This window comes from Myotis brandtii, unplaced genomic scaffold (genome assembly GCF_000412655.1).
Source record: "Myotis brandtii unplaced genomic scaffold, ASM41265v1 scaffold62, whole genome shotgun sequence".
Lineage (NCBI taxonomy): Eukaryota > Metazoa > Chordata > Mammalia > Chiroptera > Vespertilionidae > Myotis > Myotis brandtii.
The window spans coordinates 2,589,587-2,606,731 of record NW_005370366.1 but is presented as its reverse complement, the minus strand read 5'-3'; the positions used below and the strand labels follow the sequence as shown (position 1 = coordinate 2,606,731).

The 17,145-nt window shown below is 39.3% G+C and overlaps 1 protein-coding gene across 1 annotated transcript in view; it reads right to left on the bottom strand.

The window, feature by feature from the left end:
* Window positions 1–3,208: 3,208 nt before the first annotated feature.
* RNF17 (ring finger protein 17) overlaps window positions 3,209–17,145 on the bottom strand; it is a 164,553-nt gene continuing 150,616 nt past the window's right edge. Inside the window, exons 34-37 of the mRNA XM_014528174.1 lie at window positions 7,499–7,634; window positions 5,197–5,386; window positions 3,699–3,798; window positions 3,209–3,314 (exon numbers count right to left, since the gene is read on the bottom strand). Of these exons, the coding sequence (XP_014383660.1) occupies window positions 3,700–3,798; window positions 5,197–5,386; window positions 7,499–7,634 (425 nt within the window). The 3' untranslated portion in view covers window positions 3,209–3,314; window position 3,699. The remainder of the gene's footprint in view (window positions 3,315–3,698; window positions 3,799–5,196; window positions 5,387–7,498; window positions 7,635–17,145) is intronic.

The window sequence follows — 17,145 nt, the reverse complement described above, 5'->3', positions numbered from 1 at the left end:
GCAGCCAGCCCTGCCTGATTGGGGTGTTGGGGGCTGATTGGGGCCTGGATCAGGCTGGTTGGCTGCCACAGTGCACGTCATAGCCACTGGTCATTCTGCCATTCCAGTCGCTGGTCTTTTATATATATACTAGGGGCCCAGTGCACAAATTCGTGCACCTTGAAAGGAACTGTGGGCCAAGAGGCTGCGGTGGGCACAGGGGTGGGTCTTGGTCCATCCTCTGCGGCCCCTCTCGCCGTGGCCCCCAGTCCCATCTGCTGGCAGCCCTGCTCCCACCCCCGCTGCTTGCACCCACTGACAGCGCAGTGCGATTGGGGCTGGCACCAGCAGCAGGTGTGAGTGGGACCAGCGCCGTCAGCGGGTGCGAGCAGCGGCTGCTGCCCCATTCGCCCCTCAGGAGCAGGGGGAGGTGTAGAAGCCCTCAGGGACGATCAGGACCAGCACTGGGTGCCGGCAGCAGTTGCGAGCGCCGGGCAGGACTGCGGCGCGCGGGAGCAAAGAATTTTCAGTAACCATCAGAGGCTCGCCCCAATGGCAGCGACCAGCGCCCTGGGCACCTTGGTCCTGGCGCCCCTGCTCACCTGCTCCACCATCCCACGGCAGCCGACGCCTGCCATGTTCCGTGCTCTGCTGCCTGCTGCCAACGCCTGCCATGTTCCACACGTGCCCCCTGGTGGTCAGTGCACGTTATAGTGACCGGTTGTTCAGTTGTTCTGCCGTTTGGTCTATTTGCATATTAGCCTTTTATTACATAGGATATAAGACAGTTGGCTGACAGAAGCAAGATCTACTTGAAGGAAGGGCAAGTCACCAACATGTAAATTTATGTAATTAAAAATGGGTCTAGTCCAGGGGTGGGCAAACTTTTTGACTCGAGGGCCACAATGGGTTCTTAAACTGGACCGGAGGGCTGGAACAAAAGCATGGATAGAGTGTTTGTGTGAACTAATATAAATTCAAAGTAAACATCATTACATAAAAGGGTACGGTCTTTTTTTTTTTAGTTTTATTCATTTCAAATGGGCCGGATGCGGCCCGCGGGCCGCAGTTTGCCCACGGCTGGTCTAGTCAATGCAGTATGACAATAGTGTTGGCAATGACTCAGTAAAAAATCTAAAAAAATTTTTTATTCTCATCCAGGGATATGTTTGTTGATTTTTAGAGAGAGAGAGAGACATCGATGTGAGAGAGAAACACTGATGAGTTGCCTCCCAAACACATCTGTCCAACCCACAATCTAGGTATGTGCCCTGACTAGGAATTGAACCCGCAGCCTTTTGGTGTAGGGGATGACGTTCCAACCAACTTGGCCAGGGCTGCAATGACTTTTTTTTTTTTTTTTAAGCTTAATGTATTAATTTCAGGTGATTTAAGAAATTAATATGAAGGTGAAAACTTTTCAAAGAAAATAAAAGATATATTACCTCAAGATAGAGAAGAATTGGGTTTTTTTTGTTTGTTAATCCTTCACGTGAGGATATTTTTTCCATTGATTTTTAAAGAGAGTGGAAGTGGCGGGGGAGAAAGAAAGAGAAACATTGATTTGAGAGAGACATATCCATTGCTTGGCTCCCACATGCACCCTGACTGGGGATAAAACCTGCAACCCAGGAATTGAACGCGTGACCCTTTGGTGTGCTGGCCAATGCTCTAACCACTGAGCACATGGGCCAGGGGGAGAAGGATTTTTAAATAAGACATAGAAAGCCACAAAAAAGTGACAGAAAGATTCCAAAGCCTGGCCAGTGTGGCTCAGTGATTGAACGTTGACCTATGAACCAGGAGTTCACCGTTTGATTTCCCGTAAGAGCACATGCCCAGGTTGTGGGCTACATCCCCAGTAGAGGGCATGCAGGAGGCAGCCAATCAATGATTCTCTCTCAGAAGAATTGGGTTTTTTTTGTTTGTTAATCCTTCACGTGAGGATATTTTTTCCATTGATTTTTAAAGAGAGTGGAAGTGGCGGGGGAGAAAGAAAGAGAAACATTGATTTGAGAGAGACATATCCATTGCTTGGCTCCCACATGCACCCTGACTGGGGATAAAACCTGCAACCCAGGAATTGAACGCGTGACCCTTTGGTGTGCTGGCCAATGCTCTAACCACTGAGCACATGGGCCAGGGGGAGAAGGATTTTTAAATAAGACATAGAAAGCCACAAAAAAGTGACAGAAAGATTCCAAAGCCTGGCCAGTGTGGCTCAGTGATTGAACGTTGACCTATGAACCAGGAGTTCACCGTTTGATTTCCCGTAAGAGCACATGCCCAGGTTGTGGGCTACATCCCCAGTAGAGGGCATGCAGGAGGCAGCCAATCAATGATTCTCTCTCATCATTGATGTTTCTATCTCTTGCTCCCTCTCCCTTCTCAAATCAATAAAAATATTTTTTTAAATGCCACAAAAAATAGTAATAAGCCACAAACTCAGAAAAGATACATATACTTGACAAAGGATTCAATATCCAGAATGTATAAAGAATCCTACAAATCAGTAAGATAATTACAAACAATTCAATAGAAAAATGGACAAAGGATATGAACAAATAAACAAGTGACTATAATGGGCTACCTTTTTATACTTGTACCATACACTGCAAATAATTGTCTGGCCACAGCATGTGTTGGCAAGGAACTAATGATGGAGTAAACTGGTAAAACCCCCTTTTGGAAAGCAATTATCCATGACCTTGTACTACTAATACACTAGAAAACCACCCACATGTACACAAGGGCTCCTACAGAAGAATACTTGTAACTGAGAAAAAACTGGTAACAACTTAAAAATATCTAGCAACAGAATTATGTACACAGATGGACATAATAAAGTGAATAAAATATACCAATACGGATAAACAATGGAAATAAAATAGGAAAGTAACGGTAATTGTGTGGCACTGCACACATTTAAAAATATACAGAGTAACACTTTGTGTAGGGATGCATTCATAGACAGTAAAAAATTATAAAGATCTATATAAGAATGATACACACCCAATTCATAGTAGTGTTCACCTCTACAGGGAAGAGAATGGGGAAGGGGTACTACATGTGCCTACAACTGTACTGATAATATCTTTTCTAATATACATTAATTATAAATAGAACTAAAATATCTTTTCCCCATGGGTCTAAAATATTTCAAAATTATAGAAATACAAAATTTTTGAAAGCAAATATTTATTAACTATTTTCCAAACAATAACAATTCAACATGGTAGGGGGGAAATAGGGAGCCACCATTATTGCAGAACAAGTAAAGAAAAACAAGCCTGAAATGGTCTACATACAACAGAAAACTCTCCTGGGCTGTATACCTGAAAAACAAAATGTGTATTATTTAAACCTTTGCTTAATGTTAATGTTCAAGTCTAGTTCCTGAATCACTTGTTACTTTATGTGAATGGATAAAGACAAAGAGTTATTAGCTGGTTACCCAAATACTTTGATAACTTGGTTACTAGGACATTGATTACTCAACAGTGCTATATGCATTCCATACAGTTATGTGCTTAAGTTATTTATAGTGCCCCTTTCCTATGAAGAAAAAATCTAGGAGAGATTCTTACTGAGCTCTGTTGCCATTCCTTTGAGAAATCAAGAAAAGTCTAAAGGTGCCTTTATGGGCAACTTAGCCTTAATTTTGTCTATACTAGTCACCTACTTTATGCCAACTATACAGGTAAACAAGTCACACTTACATCATTCATCTCGCTCTGCGAGCCCCATTTCTACTAATGACATATGAACTGGATACTGTTCATCTTCATACAGTGTCACTATTTGTTCTGGTGCCCGAGCCTAAATTTAAGAAGCAGTTGTCAAGAAAACACAATAATGTCTTTGCTGCCTTTCCCCTCCTACGTCTGGCAGGGAGGATAAGACATTCTCAAGCTTATTTATGATTTATACTCTGTACTTTTAAAAGGCATATAATGGTTTCCTACTAATCATATTTTTTTTCCCATCCTTCTACTTTATTTAAAATGAAACTCCTCCACAAACTTTTCCTAGATTGAGCCAACAGGTTTAAAAAACCCTACTACTCTTGTTAAAATTTATTTACATTCTACACATTAAGCATTATACCTCTATGTAGAAACTGACCAAACTTTGACAGAGGTGAATAAATATGTATCTCTAAGAATACTTACTTGCCCTATTTCTTTCAGGGGCTTCTTGAGAGAAACTGCACAAGCTATTTACACCATTCTGCACAGATAGGAGCTGGATACATACAGTTTTTTTTTCAAAAAACACTTTCTAGTTCACAGCACTGTTTCATTAAAACCTCATTCTTGTCACGACCAAAACATCAGGAATCCCAAAATCTTGGGTCCCCAAATCAGAAGTTTGGGTGAAACAACAATGTGAGGGTTGGGATGAATTGAAGAGAATATTTCCATCTAAAAGGGTTGTTGCCGCACCTCTGACTGCCATTCGGAAGGGAGAGCTAGGGTTCCTATACTTTATAATACTTAGAAGTCAGAAGTATAGACTTTTTTGGGGGGAGGGGAGTAAAATTTTCCAGTTTTAAAACAGCACTATATAAAACATGCGTGCAGGCTGGATTCTGCCTGTGGGCTGCCCTTTATGACATGCTAACCTCTAAAGAAGAAAGCACATTTACACCAACCACCACCTTAAGTTTTTTATTTTGATATAGATTCTACTGCATCACATAATCCAAAATTAGTATAGTTATGATATTAGTAAAATTCAAGCCTTTCTATGATTGATCAGACTCCCCCTCTGGTCTTTCCTACTCATCTGCTAGGATGCAGTGCGAATGTCACTTCCCTGACCTACTTTTTCAATGTAAGTACTGGAGTGCCTACTAAGGAGGAGCTCAACAGCATATCCCCATTATTCCTGCTTCTTACACTGCCCCCGCCCCAAAGTTAGCTTATCTTATAGGACTTATTTCATTCTACCTCATTAATTAGTGGTTTGCATGTTTCCCTTATTGACTCATCAGTTCCTTGATTATACAGACTTGATCACTTTTATCTTAGTCATAACATCACTAAGACATTTTAGTAAGTCTTAAAATTAATCCTATAGTATTTACAGCTTTATATACCTTAATTAAAGCATTTTTGCAACCAGAGTTGAACAGATAGAAAGCACTTTAGAAAGTTAATAGGGACCCTAGAAATAGCTTGAAAAGGATTTTGGCAAATTAAGACAGATATTTACCATGGAAGAAGCATAAAGTTGTTTTCCTTGAAGACAGTCTATCATAGCCCACAAAGCTTCCATGCTCCATTTGGGACAATATGGTATTCTTGTCTTTCCTGAATCTTTTAAGGGAGGTTTAAATCCTGCCAATAGAACCTTTATGGCTCGGGCTGGGTACTGCATAAGGTGAAGAGGAATCTGACGTAGTCTGTCACAAAAGAAATTCTTAAAATGTTTAGAATGTTACAATTAAAATTCTCTAATAGCTAAAACTGTAAAACAGGAAGTTGGATTTTGCAATGATTTCTTGGATATGACACTAAAAGCACAGGCAATGAAGGGAAAAAAAGGACTACATCAAATTAAAAAATGCAAAGGAGCCCTGGCTAGTGTTGCTAAGTGGTTAGAGTGTCAACCCGTGCACCAGAGGGTCGCAGGTTCGATTCCTGGTGAAGGGGACATATCTGGGTTGCAGGTTTCATCCTAGACTGGTCAGGGTGTATGCAGGAGGCAAACAATTCCTGTGTCTTACATCGATGTTTCTCTCTTTCTTCCCCTTCTTTTGTCCCTCCCTTCCACTCTAAAGATCAATGGAAAAAATATCCTCGGGTGAGGATTAACAAAAAAAAAAAAAAAAAAAAAAAAAAAAAGGAAAAAACCCCCCCCAAAAAACCTGCAAAGGACACAACAGTGAAAAGGCAACCTACAGAAAGAATGAGAGTAAACATATTAAAAAATAGACATTTCTTCAATGAAGATATATAAATGGCCAACACACATGAAAAGATTCTCAGCATCACTAATCATTAGGGAAGTGCAAATCAAAGCCACTAATGCGATACCACCTCACACCCATTAGGATGACCACTAGCTATCACACAAAAAAGTGTTGGGGAGGATGTGAAGAGAAACTGGAACCCTTGGGACACTCAGTGGGAATTTTAAATGATACAGCTGTTACGAAAGACAGTTTGGTGGTTTCTCCAAATACTAAAAATAGAATGAGCATATTACCCAGCAATTGCACTTCTGGGTACATACCCCAAAGAACTGAAAGCAGAGTCCTAAAAGTTATCTGTACACCTATAGCAGCATTATTCACAATAACCAAAAGGCAGAATCAACCTAAGTACCATTGATGGATGAATGGATACATACAATGTAATATTATACATACAATTTATCCTTGAAAAGGAACAAAATTCTGACACATGCTTCAACTTAGATGAACCCTGAGAACATTATGCTCAGTGAAATATGCTAGTCATAAAAATCAATACTTATATTAGATATCTATAATAGTCAAATTCATACAGACAGGAGAATGGTGGTTGCCAGAGGCTGGGTAAAGGGGGATGGGAATTTCTATTTAATGGGTACAGAGTTTCAGTTTTGCAAAATGAAAACATTTCTGGAGATTGGTTGCACAACAATGTTAAGTATGATTAACACTACTTAAGTATACATTTAAAATTGGTTAAGATGGTAAATTTTGTGACACCTGTATTTTACCACAATTTAAAAAGATATTACAAACAACAACAAACCCCCCAGAAAATAGGGAATGGCTAGGATGTGGAGAAATTGGAACCCTTACACATTTCTGGTGGGAATGTAAAATGATACAGCTGCTATGGAAGTTTGGCAGCTGTATCATTTTATCAAAAAGTCAAACAGAATTACTGTATGACCCAGCAATTTATATAACTGAAAACAGGAACTCCAACAGCTACTTGTAATGTTCAGTGCAGCATTATTCACAACAGCCAACAGATTAAAACAACCAAGTATCCAACAGATGAAATGAACAAAATGTGGTATATACATACAATGGTATGTTATCCACAAAAACAATGAAATTCTGATACATGCAATAATTGGGTGAACTCTGAAAACATTACTCTAAGTAAACTAAGATACTAAAAAACAAATATCGTATGATTAGACTTGTATGAGGTAGAATATACGATACCAGGAGCTGTGGGAATGGGAATGGAATGTTACTGTTTAATGGCTACAGATTTTGTTTGGGATTTATGAAAAAGTCCTGAGAAGTGGATGGTGGTAATGGTGGCACAACAATGTGAATGTACTTAATGACAATTAATTGTATACTTTAAAATGGCTAAAATGGTAAGTTTATGTTACCACAAAAAAAAACTTACATTAAAAAAATTCCCAGTATCTGAACAGCTTTAAGGTATTTTCTTTAAGAGGCAAAATCTTCCCAATAATTATTTAAAACAAAACAAGAAATAATAAAACAAAGAAAAAAAAGGAAACTAAGAATCTTAATTCAAATAAGTTGACTTTTTAAAACCTGTTTATCGTCAGCTTTTCAGTTGATCCGTAATCCACAAATTGAACCAGAATGGCTAGAGGATTAAATTCTTTAATGGAAACAATCTTTGCTCTATACCATAAGCCATCATCATATTCCGCAAGGCAAGGCATTTCTGGAAAGATAGAAAAAGGGAAAAATCACATTGCCCTTTATTTTGTCAATGTTTTTTTTCAAAACACAGTAAAGTACTAAGAAAATGCAATCACCGTATATCCATTATTCAGAATTAAACACTCAACAATTAGCTGTATGTTGGCTTGTGCTCTTTTCTGTTTAGACTTTATAAACTTTGAAGAAAGGCATTCTCCCATGCTTACGGTTCCTAGTCCTGCTGTTGCCCAGGACTTATGTCACTTTTCCACAGTCCCCACCTCTACATTCCCCAAATCCTGTTTCATTTGGACCATCATTTTCTGCAAAGAATAATAAGACAGTTTCTGCTATTCCTGCTTTCAAATTTGTGCCTCCACCAACTTCTCTATAAAACCCACAACCTAGGTATGTGCCCTGACTGGGAATGGAACCTGAAACCTTTTGGTGTATGGGACAATGCTACAAGCAAAGGAACCACCTGGCCAGGGATAGGCCTTTTTTTTTTTTTTTTAATCTTTATTGTTACAAGTATTACATATGTCCCTCCTTTTTCCCCATTGACCCCCTCAGCCTGCCCCTCTCCTGCCACCCCAGGCCTTCACCACCCTATTGTCTGTGTCCATGGGTTTTGCATATATATATGCATATAAGTTCTTTGATCTCTTCCAACCCCCCACCCGAAACCTTCCCTCTGAAAAACCTGTTCCATGTTTCTATGTCTCTGAATGTATTTTGTTCATCAGTTTATTTTGTTCATTAGATTCCACATATGAGTGAGATCATGTGATACTTGTCTTTCTCTGACTGGCTTATTTCGCTTAGCGTAATACTCTCCAGGTCCCTCCATGCTGTCTCAAAGGGTCAGAGATCATGCATTCCTAGCTCCATCTCAGCACCTGCTCCCCAGGGAACTCATCTAACATAGGTGTTCTAACATGATTTCTTCTGTGGTCAAAGTTATTTACTCAGATTCCTAAGGATCCACACACCTCAACTCTCCAGTTGTATGTACATATGTATGTACATTCTTTGGATGAGTAACACATGAACATATTTCTATATATTTCCTTTTTAAAGTTAAATGTTATCACTTTAAGGGGATGAGTGCATTTCATTAATACACTCTCAACATGCCTATCTTGGAGGGAAAATGACGCTCTCACGAATTGTATAAGCAATTCCTGCCTCAAAGGTAACTAGAAATAGAAAGGATGGTTTTCAGTTTGTTAAAAGTTGGCCCTGTTTCTAGGCCGGATTGCTTCTCCCACTGTTAAACCTGTGTGGTTTCCCCCCCTCTGTTTTTGTCTTTCCCTCTCATACATAATAGAAATTTTTTGATATTTGCAACTATAGTAAAACAAAGACTTATATTTTTGATATTTATTTTATATATTTAAATGCCATTTAACAAAGAAAAATCAACCAAAAAAATGAGTTCGCATGCCACCTCTGACACGCGTGTCATAGGTTCGCCATCACTGCCCTAGGAGATGTATCTGTAAACATGATATGAGAGATGTCTGAGATTATGCTGCCTATGGTTTCTTCTAGGATTTCTATGGTTTCACGACTTACATTTAAGTCTTTTATCCAGTTTGAGTTTATTCTTGTGTATGCTGTAAGTTGGTGGTCTAGTTTCATTTTTTTTTTTGGCATGTATCTGTCCAATTGTCCCAACACCATTTTTTGAAGAGACTCTCTTGACTCCCTTGTATGCTCTTGCCTCCTTTGTCAATATTGAGTGTAATGGCATGGGTCGGTTTCGGAGTTCTCTGTTTTGTTCCATTGATCTATATGCCTGTTCTTGTGCCAGTACCAGCCTGTTTTGATTACGGTGGCTTTGTAGTATAACTTGAAATCTGGTATTGTGATTCCTCCAATTTTGTTTTTCTTTCTCAAAATTGCTGCAGCTATTCGAGGACTTTTTTGATTCCATATAAATTTTTGGAGTATTTGTTCTAGCTCTGTGAAATATGCTGTTGGTATTTTAATAGGGATTACATTGAATCTGTAGATTGCATTGGGTAATGTGGACATTTTCATGATGTTGATTCTAATAATCCATGAAAACAGTATAATCTTCCACTTTTTTATATCTTCTTCTATACCTTGTTTCAACATCCTGTAGTTTTCCAAGTACAGGTCTTTTGCCTTCTAGGTTAAGTTTATTCCTAAGTATCTTAATTTTTTTTGTGTGTGTGTGCAATGGTAAATGGGATTGTTTGTTTAGTTTCTCTTTCTGAGAATTCATTATTGGTGTATAAAAAAAGCCATCGAGTTTTGGGTGTTTTGTATCCTGCTACATTGCCAAATTCATTTATTAAATCTAATTTTTTGGTGAAGTCTTTAGAGTGTTCTATGTACAATATTATGTCATCTGCGAATAATGAGAGTTTTACTTCCTCCTTTCCAATTTGGATGCCTTTTATTTCTTCTTCTTGTCTGATCGCTGTGGCTAGGACTTCCAATACTGTGTTTAATAAGAGTGGTGAACACGGACATCCCTGTCTTGTTCCTGATTGTAGGGGAAATGCTTTTAATTTTTGCCCATTGAGTATGTTTGCTGTAGGTTTGTCATATATGGCCTTTATCATGTTAAGGTATTATCCCTCTATTCCCCCTTTGTTGAGAGTTTTTATAAACAATGGTGCTGGATTTTGTTGAATGCTTTTTCTGCATCTATTGATATGATCATGTGATTTTTATCTTTCAGTTTGATGTGACGTATCACATTTACTGATTGACTAATATTGTACCAGCCCTGCATCCGTGGAATAAATCCCACTTGGTCAATGTGTATGATCTTTTTAATATATTGCTGGATCTGATTTGCTAATATTTTGTTGAGGATTTTTAGCATCTATGTTCATCAGGGATACTGGCCTGTAGTTCTCTTTCTTTGTAGTGTTTATCTGGTTTTGGAATTAGGATAATGCTGGCTTCATAAAAAGAGCTTGGAAGTGTTCCTTCCTCTTGGATTTTTTGAAATAATATGAGGAGTATAGGTGTTAGTTCTTCTTTGAATGTTTGCTAAAACTCCCCTGTGAAGCTGTCCAGACCTGGGCTTTTGTTTGCTAGGAGTTGTTTTGATTACTGCTTCTATTTCATCAATTGTTATTAGCCTATTCCGGTTTTCTGATTCCTCCTGATTCAGTTTAGGAAGATTATATCTAGGAAATTGTCCATTTCATCCACATTGTCCAGCTTGTTGGCATATAGTTGTTCGTAGTATTTTCTTGCAATTCTTTGGATTTCTGTGATGTCAGTAGCTACTTCTCCACTTTCGTTTCTGATTTTATTTGGGTCATCTCTGTTTCTTGATGAGTCTGGCTAACGGTTCATCAATTTTGTTAATCCTTTCAAAGAACCAGCTCTTGGTTTCATTGATTTTTCAGTCTCTATGCTATTTATTTCTGCTCTAATCTTTATTATATCCTTCTTTCTACTTACTCTGGGCTTTTCTTGTTGTTCTCTTTCTAGTTCTTTAAACTATAGGGTTAAATAGCTTTTTAAAAAAAAATTTGTTTTATTGCTTAAAGTATTACAAAGAGTATTACATATGTCTTTTTTTTCCCCTCCAAAAATAGCTTATTTTTTGAGGCATGCCTGTAGTGCTATGAACTTCTCGCTCAGGACTGCTTTTGCTGTGTCCCACAGGTTTTGGGTTGTTGTGTGTTCATTTTCATTTGTTTCCAGGAAGTTTTGATTTCTTTCTTAACCTTGTTGGTAACCCATTCATTGTTTAATAACATGCTATTTAGTTTCCATGTGTTTGAGTGTTTGGGGGCATTTTTACTGTAGTTGATTTCTAATTTCATTCCACTGTGATCTGAGAAGATTCTTGGTATGATTTCAATCTTCTTGAACTTGGAGACTTCTTTTGTGTCCTAACATGTGGTGTATCTTTGTGAATAATCCATGTGCACTTGAGAAGAATGTATATTCTGCTGCTTTGGGGCAAAATGTTCTATAAATGTCAAATCCATGTGATCCAGTATGTCCCTTAGAATCACTGTTTCCTCATTAATTTTTTGTCTGGAAGATCTATCCAGTGAAGTCAGCGAGGTGTTAAAGTCCCCCACCATGACTGTATTGTTGTCAATCTCTCCCTTAAAGTCCTCTAGAAGTGTTTTTTATATAGTTAGGTGCTCCTATATTGGGTGCATATATGTTTACCAGGATTATATCCTCTTGTTGGCTCCATCCCTTTAGTATTATGTAGTGACCTTTGTTGTCTCTTGTGATGGCCTTCATTTTTAAGTCTATTTTGTCGGATATGAGTATTGCTACTCCAAGCTTTTTTTTCTTTTTCATGGAAAGATTTTTTCCATCCCTTCACACTCATCCTGTGTGTGTCTTTTGTTCTCAGGTGGGTCTCTTGTAGACACCATATAGTCTGATGATTTTTTTTTTTTTTCCATTCAGCTACCCTATGCCTTTTGGAGCATTTAATCCATTTACATTTAGGGTTATTATTGATACATACTTATTTATTGCCATTTTAATTCTTTTTTTTAAAATTAAATCTTTATTGTTCAGATTATTACATTGGTTCCTCTTTTTTCCCACCATAACTCCCCTCCACCCAGTTCCCACCCCACCCTCCGCCCTCACTCCCCACCCACTGTCCTCATCCATAGGTGCACAATTATTGTCTAATCTCCTCCCGCACCCCCCACATCCTTTCCCCCACCCCAAGAATAGTCAGTCCATTCCCTTTCTATGTCCCTGATTCTATTACAATCACCAGTTCATACTGTTCATCAGATTATTTATTCACTTGATTTTTAGATTCACTTGTTGATAGATGTGTATTTGTTGTTCATAATTTGTATCTTTACCTTTTTCTTCTTCTTCCTCTTCTTAAAGGATACCTTTCAGCATTTCATATAATACTGGTTTGGTGGTGATGAACTCCTTTAGCTTTTCCTTATCTGTGAAGCTCTTTATCTGACCTTCACTTCTGAATGATAGCTTTGCTGGATAAAGTAATCTTGGTTGTAGGTTCTTGCTATTCATCACTTTGAATATTTCTTGCCACTCCCTTCTGGCCTGCAAAGTTTCTGTTGAGAAATCAGCTGACAGTCAGTCTAATGGGTACTCCCTTGTAGGTAACTGACTGTCTTTCTCTTGCTGCTTTTAAGATTCTCTCTTTGTCTTTTGCTCTTGGCATTTTAATTATGATGTGTCTTGGTGTGGTCCTCTTTGGATTCCTTTTGTTTGGGGTTCTCTGCGCTTCCTGGACTTGGAAGTCTATTTCTTTCACCAGGTAGGGGAAGTTTTCTGTCATTATTTCTTCAAATAGGTTTTCAATATCTTGCCCTCTCTCTTCTTCTGGCACCCCTATAATTCGGATGTTGGTACGCTTGAAGCTGTCCCAGAGGCTCCTTACACTATCTTCGTATTTTCGGATTCTTTTTTCATTTTGCTTTTCCGGTTGGGTGTTTTTTGCTTCTTCGTATTTCAAATCTTTGACTTGATTCTTGCGCTCCTCTGGTCTGCTATTGGGTGTAATATTCTTTATTTCAGACCATGTATGCTTAATTTCTAGTTGTTTCTTTATCATAGCATCGAGGGTCTCATTAGTTTTCGTGAAGCTCTCCAAAAGTTTATTGCAAGCCCTCAAAATTGCGTTTTTTAGCTCTATATCCTCCATTTCTGTCATGTTTTTTTGTCTCCGCATTTTTTATGCTTTCTTGGTGCACCCCCTAGTGGTCTTTGTGCGCAGTCTTGTTCTAGTTGAGCCTTGATTGTTGTAGTTAATACTAGAGGGATTTGACCACCAGGCCGACTGGCTGTGTGAATCAGCTGTGTCTGCCGCGGAAAACTTCTGTCCTCTGGGGAGGTGCTAATCTAGCCTTTGCCTGAGGCGATCCGGCAAATGGCTCTGCGCAGGGCTTGGGCGGGGCGGGCTCAACAGGGCGGGCGGAGGGAGCGGTTATAGCCCCTCTCAGTCCCGTTCCCAGAGGCTCTGCTTCTCAGAACCCCAGGAACCGCTGCAAACCTCGGAGAGAAAGCTGCCTTCCAACTGATGCCAGACACTCCCACTTCTCCCGTTTGAGTCCCCAGCGATTCGCCCGTATCTGGAGCTCAGAGTCTGAGACTCCCCCCTGACCGAAAACGACAACCGCGCTCTCAGCCACCAGCCCGCTTTGCGCGCGCACCTCCGCACCTGAGTATTTTCCACACTGCGCCTCCTCTGAGCCTCGGTGTGCTGTTATTTTTCCTTCTAGTTGAAGAGTCTCTCCTCAGCCAGCCTTCCTGTGGTTCTGGGTGATGTCCGTTCCGTCTTTTAGTTGTATTTTTGAAGTGGTTGTTTGCGGCAGCAGTCTCCGATGTTTACCTATGCCGCCATCTTGGTCTCTATCCTGTACTGTATTGTTAGAAATAAATTTCAACGAGAGTATAAAGGGTAGAAAAACATTTTTTTCTACTAATAAGTGTATTATATTTGTCCATGGACATAATACCAATACAATATGAATGTGGCCAAAATACTTGTTTTGAGATGTCTTCAAATTTCAGCTGTTAACAATAAAAGTTGATTCTTTACTTTATCTCCTTGTTATTATTTTCTTATGTAAATATATACTTGTTGTTGATCTTATGTAAATATCACACCTTAGTATTTTACTTCCGCACTGCGCCTCCTCTGAGTCTGGGTATGCTTTTCTCTTTCCTTCTAGTTGTAGAATTTCCACTCAGCCAGCCTTCCTGTGGTTCTGGGTGATGTCCGTTCTGTCTTTTAGTTGTATTTTTGAAGTGGTTGTTCGAGGTTTTCTATTTCTTCTCATTATAGCAGTCCCTTTAGCATTTCTTGTAATTCTGGCTTGATGGTGTACTCCTTTAGCCTCCCTTTTTTTTTTTTTTTGGTCTGGTGAGCTCTTTATTTGACCATCTATTTGGAATGATAGCCTTGCTGGATATAGTAATCTTGGTTTCAGATCCTTGCTTTCCATTACCTTGAATACTTCATGCCATTCCCTTTGAGCCTGTAGAGTTTCGGATGAGAAATCAGGTGTCAGCCTTATGGAAGGTTCTTTGTAGGTAACAGTTTGCTTTTCTTTTGCTGCCTTTAAGATTCTCTCTTTGTCCTGAAATTTTGGCATTTAATTATGTTATGTCTAGGTATGGGCCCATTTGGGTTCTTCTTGCTTGGGATTCTCTGTGCTTCCTGAACTGTGTACCTTTTTCCTTTATCAGGTTAGGGAAATTTTCTGCTATTATTTCTTCAAACACGTTCTCTATCCCTTCCTCCCTTTCTGCCTCTTCTGGCACACCTGCTATTCAAAAATTGTTATGTTTCATGATGTCTCACAGCTGCCTTAAGCTGTCCTCCTTTTTAAAAATTGGTGTGTGTGTGTGTGTGTGTGTTTGTGTGTGTGTGTGTGTGTGTGTGTTTTATTTTTGGTTCTCTGATTGAGTGATTTTTTTCAACCCTGTCTTCTAATTCACTGATTTTCAGCTTCTGTTAATCTGCTGTGTGTTCCTTCCAATGTGTTCTTTATTTGTGCGATGTCATTCTTTTTTCCAACTGTTCTTTTTTCGTAGTTACTATATATTTTCTCATGCTGTTGAACATCTTTACCATCATTACTTTGAACTCTGTTTCAGATAAATTTCTTATCTCTGCTTCACTTATCTCTTCTTCTGGAGAATTCTCTTGCTCTTTCATTTGGAGTTTGTTTCTTTGTCTCCTTATTTTGGCTATCTGTTTGGGTTTGTGACTATGTATTAGGTAGTTCCTCTACACCTCTCAATCTCTAGTGCAGAACAGCATCAAATGCTGTTTCTGACTAACTGTATCAGGCAAAGACTCACAGCCTCAGGAGATCACTTCTGTCTACAGACTGATAGGATTCTGACTTGAATTGCCCCAGGCAATTATCTTCAGGTGTGGTGATAGTTTTGTTTCAACAGGGTGGGGCAGTTCCTTCTGCCTGGAGGCTAATTGTTATTTTTAGTCTAAGTGGCCTCAGGGCAAGGTGTTTTCCAATAAGGTGGGTCAACTGTTTTCGCCCCCTCCCAGGTGAGGCAAATGTACATGTGGGAAAGATGCCCTCTGCTGCGTGAGGAAATGACTCAGCACAGAAAACTGGGGGTGTCTGCCTTCTGAGCTCTAACCCCTGAGTCCCCATCCTGGCTTCTGCTCATACAGCTCTAGTCCACTCTGCCCTCCCCAGAGCACAAAGGTCAGTGTCTCTACAGGGAATTTTGTGCATTGGCCCTTTAAGACAATGCCTGAATTTCTAGCTGTTGCTCCCTGGCGGACAGCAACTCCACTGCTTTTCACAGCCAGATGTTATGTGGGTTCTGGTGCTCTCTGTTGAGGGGCCCAGCTTGGGTATTAGATCCCAGAGTTCTCAGTGGCAACCCCCCACCACTGAGCTATTTCTTTGGAACTTCAGTTGCTGTCTGTGGGTGCCTGGCCAGCCCTTTCATGCCTCTGCCCCTCCTACCAGTCTCTATGTGGTCTCCACTTTCGGTACGCAGGTATCAGGGTTCTCTCCAGTGAGTCTTCCGTTGATTTTTTCAGGAAGTTTTTCTGTAGTTTAGTTATAATTCCAGTTAGTTCCTGGGAGCATGTCCATGCCGCATCCACTTACTCTGTCGACATTTTTAATCTCCTAAACTCCATGTTTCTAAACCTTTCTCTCATAGCTTCAGAATTATGCGCTTCTTTTTATGATAAACATCTGTTCTTTCAAAAATCACTCCAACATGACTTCATAAAGCCAACTTCTAGCATGGTTTCTCTGACCCAATGGCATCAGGCCACAGCTTTAATATTAGCTGTTCTTCTCATAGTGGATTTGTTCACATGTTTCTTCTCTGCTTCCCCACTAGTTCTCACACATTCCCACCATGTACCTGGTATAAACCTTTGCTCAGTAAAAAATGTGCTAATGCATGCCAGGCCTGAGTAAAGTTGAGGAACAATGACTATAATAGTATGTGCTTCAGAGCAGACAGAATACACTGGGTACCTATCTTGCTCTACTTCCAGCCCTCCCTTTCTTTATCATATTACTAGTAGCCCAGTGCACAAAATTCGTGCACATTAAAAGGGAATTAATTAGCGGAAATATTTTAATATTGCTGTTTGCCCTTTCTCTATAATAAAAGTGTGAGAGATGAAAGGAAATTAGTAAAATGTATATGAAAATAATATATAAATTTATTCATAAATAAACAGTAACAAAAGGATATAACAACAGAGGCATGATATAAAAACAACAAAAACATGATATAAAAAGTGATGCAAACAATGACTGATAAAGTGATTAAACTTATTCTAATATCTCCCTGTATACCACATTAAGAGTGAAAACACTTTCAGAGTGCTTGACTAATTTCCCTTGTGCTGAAGTATTTAGAACTTTAACTTTAACGTTACATGCTCTTTGAACTCGAGAGAAAGCAACATATAACTGACCATGTGCAAAAACGGGTTCAGGTAGGAATATGCCTACTCTGTCTAGAGTTTGTCCTTGTGATTTATTAATAGTCATCACAAATGCTGGCATCAC